Source organism: Helianthus annuus, chromosome 16 (genome assembly GCF_002127325.2).
Source record: "Helianthus annuus cultivar XRQ/B chromosome 16, HanXRQr2.0-SUNRISE, whole genome shotgun sequence".
NCBI lineage: Eukaryota > Viridiplantae > Streptophyta > Magnoliopsida > Asterales > Asteraceae > Helianthus > Helianthus annuus.
Genome location: NC_035448.2, coordinates 90,679,776 through 90,686,366, shown reverse-complemented (window position 1 = coordinate 90,686,366; position 6,591 = coordinate 90,679,776). Strand labels below are relative to the sequence as shown.

Genomic DNA, 6,591 nt, shown 5'->3' with positions numbered 1-6,591 from the left:
GATCAACTTTCGGTTCGAAGGATCACGAAACATATCCTTCGACCAAGGACTCTATCCTTCGAACAAAGATAGGATCCTTCGACATCTTTCGGCCCAGTCTTTCTAATGGGCTTGGCCCATTCTTGTGATACGTTTTATATACGTGAATGCATGTAAGTCGACAGTTATTTCAAAAACCCTAGTTCCATTGTGTGTGTGTGACGGCATAGCAGACCCATTCTCTGTTCGAAGATCTCGTTCCGTAATCCAGATTTTCCGGTTAGTGTGTGATGTTGTTTATGTTAATAGATGATGCTTTGAGTGTATATGATTTCATGATTTATCAATTGTCTTGCAATATGTTGTTTGTATGTTAACCGGATATGTATGTTAATCGGATATGGATGTTAATCGGATATGTATGTTAATCGGATATGGTTGACTATCGATCTAGGGTTTGTTGTTTGTCGGCGCTGACTTTCTGGATTGCAATTGTTTCTTGGGATCCGTTCTTTTGTTGAAGTTAGCGACTGTTTTCGTTAATTTTGACAAAGGTTCCGTATTCAAGTGGGCTGACATAGACAGATTGTTTGTTACGAGGCAACATTAATGTCTTTGTCTATTTCTTGTTCCCTACGGCTGCTGTTGATACATTAATTTCTTTGTCAGTGGATTTTGGTGGTTGTCGTCGACGGCTGGTAGGGTTTCATATTTGTCAAAGGCAGTTTGTTTTTTACGAGGATTCATTAATTTGACCGAGGGTGACTATTACGGCTGCTAGGGTTTTATTTTGTCTGCCATCTTTTGTCTTATTCAAACCGTCATACATTTAGTGGTTGATCGATTTTGGGATGGATGATCTAACTGGCTCTGGTGGTAAGCAGCAGGATATTCGTGTGAAACCAAGGGCAACGTTTGAAGAAATTGCAGCAAGGTTTAGCATCATAGACAAGCTCGCCAAGGTCTCGGTTCCGGTTCATGAGGAAAAGATGGATGTTGAAAAGTCTGAAAAATTTTGGGACTACCCTAGCAATTTTTCGCCAAATTCAGAATTTTTTGGTGCAGCTTTGTCGGCTGATAACAGAGCTGCTCATGGTAATGATCGGTCTTCGGGGACTGCAAGCCCTGCTTCCTTCGCTCACATTGTAACGAATGCTAAAGAAAAGGTTAGAGTGAATTTTCGGGCGATGGAATCTGCCGAGAAAGTGGATGGGGCTGATGTGGTTATTCCTTTGTCTTCGGTTCAACAAGTTACTGATAGGTATGCTAACACTTTATTTGGATATTTTCTGGGTAAACGCTTGGCATTTCCTGTGGTCGATTACTTTGCAAAAAAACAACTGGGCGAAATATGGTCTTTCCCGTCTCATGATGAATGCAAACGGCTTCTTTTTCTTTAAGTTTACTTCTAAGGAAGGGATGAATCAAATGCTAGAGGATGGGCCTTGGTTAATCAGAAGTGTTCCCATAATTTTGAAGGAGTGGTCGCCCTCTATCAAGATGGAAAAGGAGGATATTAATGTGGTTCCAGTGTGGGTCAAGATGCATGATGTGCCGTTAGCGGCATTTACTGAGGATGGACTTAGCCTGGTTGCTTCTATGATTGGGACACCTAAGATGTTGGATACGTATACTGCCTCGATGTGTGCTGAATCTTGGGGAAGGAGTAGCTATGCTAGAGCGCTTATTGAAGTGCAAGCGGGGGCTGATTTAAAAAAGAGTGTTACGGTTGCTATCCCATCTATGGATGGTAGTGGGTATTCAAAGGTGGAGGTGAGAATAGAATATGATTGGGAGCCTTTAAGGTGCTCCTCTTGTTGTGTGTTTGGTCATGAGGATAACTCGTGTCCAAAGAGGCCTCAGGTCGCTTCGAGTGGGGAGACTAGTAAGAAAATTGATGATTTTCAGGTTGTGGGTGCAAAGAAGAAGAAATCTACTAATCAAGGTCTGCCCATGAAGAATCAGAAGCCTAAGGTAGTGTACAGACCAGTTGTAAACCCTAAACCAATCTCGTCCTTGAAGAAGCCGGTGAACAATCAGGTATCAACGTCCAACCCCTTTGATGCTCTTAAGGATGATGATGGTGGTCAGGGAGGTAGTACTGTGGGTCGTAGAGAGAAGAAGGAGAAAAAGTCGAGTGACAGGCAGGATTCGGATGAAGAGGAGGTCGAAGAAGTATACAATGAAACTAGTGCATTTATGACATCGGGTACTCATCCGTTCTCTTCGAAAGCAGGGGCAAGCACCTCTTCCACAAAATTCTCAAATGGATAGGCTGCTTTTGGTTCGTTTGAAGGGGTTGCCGGTTTGTGGCAACTTTATTTTTGATGATGGCGGCTGAGGAGTTTGTATTGTTTTTTCCATTGTTTGTCTACTAGATCATGATGTATAGTAGACTAGGTTACGGGTTGTCATAGTTGTTTTTTGTTTTTGCTGGGTCATACATATATGGGGCATGTCCCATATATGAACTAGTGTGGAACACATCCTCACTACTTGTACTTATTTGCGGTTGCATTTTTAATAGATTCACCGGGGTAACCCTTTACCCAAAAAAAAAAGATATGGATGTTAATCGGATGTGTATGTTAATCGGATCTGTTGTGATGATGTTTAATGATAATGTTTTGTGGATCGGCTGTGATATTATGCAATTCGGAATTTTTATTGTTCATGGAACCGGAACATAATATGATTAAGTGTTATTATTGTTCATGTGGTTAAATTAGGGTTCATGAGGTTTAATATGAAACTCCCTGTTTGATCGATTCTGAGGTAACCGAATACTTGAATTTGTGTTAATTGATAATCACGGATAAACTTGGAAACTTTGAGTAAACGTAACTGATATTTATCGAAAGATATTAGTTATTCGAAACATAGTTGTGACCGAAAGATACTTGTTAGTCGAAACATGGTTGTTGTGACCGAAGGATAGCATTGACCGAACCATAGTAGTGTTGACCGAAAGATAACAGCGTGGTCGAAAGATGACATTTGGTTCGAAGCATAACAATTGGTCCGAAAGATAACTGTGATAACTAATATGTCGAAAGATAACAGTTGGGTCGAAAGATAATGGGGGGTTATAAACATACTTTGAATGATGGAATGTATGCTTGATTTATTTGGCATGCCATGCTTGGTGATGAATGTTAACATTTGTATTCGTGTACACTAGCTGATGATTAAATGTGAAATGATACGTGTTGTGCCGATATGCAAACTGACTGTTATGTGATACATGATTGATGCATGGTATTGGCTATCAAGCACTATGTGACATTAGATTGCATGCGTATCATTGCGAACATGAACTGATTTGTTATACGTGCATACAATAGGACGTGATTAATTACTTGTGAGTGCATAACCTAGCATACCGAGCAAACCAAGGTGAGTTCACACTCCTACTAAGGCATGGGATTCCCGGGTCGTGGGAATGGGTTAAAGGTTATCATTGACTAAGAACGTATATATGTTTTTCCTAGACTATCACCTATCATGGTCCTCGGATGTCAGGACGGTTCCGTAGGTTGGGATAACACCTACGTGGTCACATGCCAATTACTGCCTCGGATGTCAGGCACGCACGTAAAACCTACGTGTACGCATTACTTACTTCTATCCTCGGTTATGAAGGATACGTGCGTAAAACCTACGCACACCCCATACGCGCTACTGTTCTCGGACGAAGAACAGGGATAATACGAATAGTCTAGTGGTCACATAACATGGGAAGCCCCCACCTGTATAATTTACTATTGGCCCTGTAGAGCCACCCGTTACTTACTGTTACGCATTTACTTACTGTGAACTCGCTCAACTAGTTTGTTGATCATTCTGTTACATGCCTTGCAGATCGTTAGGTACTTGGAGCTTGCACTGGAGAAGCGGGTCGTTGTGGGCAAGGATCGTGGTTTCTACGTTGAACTATTATGACATTTAAAACTATTAACTATTGTTGGTTTATTTACTATGCTTCCGCTACACTTTGAAACTATGGTTATGTTTTGAACACCTATCGTATTGGATGGATGGTTTACATTTATTTTACTTAATATTAATTACATGTTCAATATGATTGGTGGCTTGATCCTGGTCAGTCACGCTCCCAAGCGGTGATACTCCGCGTGTGGATTTTGGGGGTGTGACAGCTTATACTTTCGAACCCGACCCATTTGGTCGATCATTAAGATCCGACAAAACACATTAGGTGACCATAGTTGTATAGGGAATAACCTTCCGAGGTTATAACTTATGGTCACGTCGTTTAAGTAGTTGTATGATAGGTAGTTTATATGCCTTAGATAAATTACCAAAATACCCTTTTTACGCATAAATTCATTTTAAGCATATGTAACCTAAATTTTGACATCTAAACTGATTAGGTAACTATATTAGATGTAACATTTGTGCTCAAAATCATTATGAACAGTTCAGTTATCAATAAAACAATGTTATTTGATCCCAATGTTTGTTTGGTTGTGTTTTACATTTTTCATGTTTTGACTTTTGTTCAATTTCAAACTCTACATCGCTTTCTGGAGAGTTATACACAAACTGGTGCGTAAACATACTCAGTTTAATGCGATAAATACTCTGGAACATCAACATATACTCAACATACCTTAAATAACCTTTACATAACTTAGAAATAAGTTTTGAAGGCTTTGGTATGGCAAAAACAAGTTAATTCGCTTACAGGGACTAAACTTGACAAATTGCGAAAGTATGCCAATTTGAACTGTAACAAACGTTCCGGAACATGTCCATAAGTTAAACATACCATAAATATCCTTTACATAGCTTAGAAATAGGCTTTGAGGGGTTTTGTATGCTAAAACAGACTTTTGGATCATTCAGGGGCTAAAATTGTCAAAAAGTGCACAAGTTTGCACTTTCGCGCATAACTTACGTTCTAAATACATCCGGACATCCAAAAATTTATGTAAACATCCTAATATTATGCCTTAGTGTTTGGCATGAGAAAAATCCATTCGTTGCGTCATTTGGATCGTTTTTCGCGCTTATGCGCATTCCGTCGTAATTAACCGAACATCGCGATCGTACGGCCAAACAAGCCAACATTCGACATATTTTTGAGCATGTTTCATGTCCATAATGTTTAGGCATCATTTTAGGGCCTTAAAATTGGCTTTACGGGCCTTAGAAGTGTCGGAAATGGCTTAAACATGCAACAGGGACCAAAACTGCCATTTCTGAAAGTTTGTGCAGATCAGACATGCCCAGGCGGCCCGCCTGAGTTTTGTCTGCATCCTGACGCGGGCCGCGTGGCCCCTGCAGATGCAGAAACTTGTTTTCTTGGCTGAACTTGGCCTTTCAAACACTCCAAAGGGCAATGCCCTTTCACAATCTATAGAGTTAAGGTCATTATAAGCCACCACAACATCTTGACAAGTGTACGCATGAGATCGTGGCATGATATTCAAGAAATGATCCTAACGACTTTGCTTTTCCTATAAATACCCCCCCCCCCATTTGTGTTAAAACCCACAAAACTGATCAAAGAGCTCTAAGTTGATGCCATTGCTTCATACCTGAGCTCCTGGATCAAGTTTAGCTTTCGGGGACCCTTCATAAGTGTTCTTTCGTTCTTTTAATCGCTTTCTAGTGCTAAAGTCAAACTTTGTTTTTCTTTCTGCGTTGACCAGCCTATGGTCAACACGAAGTTCATTGGAACTTCATAACGTGAGCGTGATCACGATGGTTATAGTCCATGGCGACTATACCTACTGATTACCACGTTATCTAGGCTCAGTGACGAGTCGTAGTTTCGGCCAAAATGCGCATTCTTGCGTATTTTGTAACCAAACTACTCGTGAGCATCAAAGCCGTTTGTTTTGATGCCAAACCTGTTTCCTAAACTTAGTTAAGCATGTTCTAACATGCTTAGCTCGTCACTTTTAGTATAGTGCTTATATAGGGTCGTAAGGTAAGCGATCTAAACCATCACTTATACTTTCGAACCCGACCCATTTGGTCGATCATTAGGATCCAACCAAACACATTAGGTGACCATAGTTGTAACCTTCCGAGGTTATAGCTTGTGGTCACGATGTTAGGCGTTCCAAACGCGTTCTACGCGAACGACGCGTTAAGGTAGCATAAGCTACCTAAACGGGTCGTAATGGGTCGTAAGCACTTAGGTTAGGTTTCATTTTAGTATGTAGGCTTTGTTAAACCATATTACACGAGTCTCCATACTCGTTTGGTTTTCGAACCCGCATACTATCCAATCCTTCCGATTTTGGTCCGGTATATTAATATAGCTACCTATTAGGTGTCGTTTGATATTCCGTAATCTCTAACATTATTTCGTTGTTATACAAGGACTTCAAAGCAATCTCAGGTGAGTACATTGAACCCCTCTTTTACTGTTTTCCAAACATTTTGGGGTGAAACACATGTGCCTACTTGTTACTTTCATGTTTTCCATGTTCTCACATCATATACCTGCTATGTTCGTTAGTACATTATAGTACATGATTTCATTACATTTCATGCTATGTATGCCATTGTGTGCGTACTTAGTACATTGTTTTACATTACATTCCATGCTATGTATGTCCATTGTGTGCGTACTTAGTA

At 40.3% G+C, this 6,591-nt stretch overlaps 1 protein-coding gene across 1 annotated transcript; it reads left to right on the top strand.

Moving 5' to 3' along the window:
* Positions 1 to 1,479: 1,479 nt before the first annotated feature.
* Positions 1,480 to 2,396, top strand: LOC110944751. Its single transcript, XM_022186399.1, has 2 exons — positions 1,480 to 2,154; positions 2,358 to 2,396. Exons 1-2 carry the CDS (start codon positions 1,480 to 1,482, stop codon positions 2,394 to 2,396), a joined length of 714 nt encoding a protein of 237 aa, XP_022042091.1.
* The last annotated feature ends 4,195 nt before the right edge of the window (positions 2,397 to 6,591 follow it).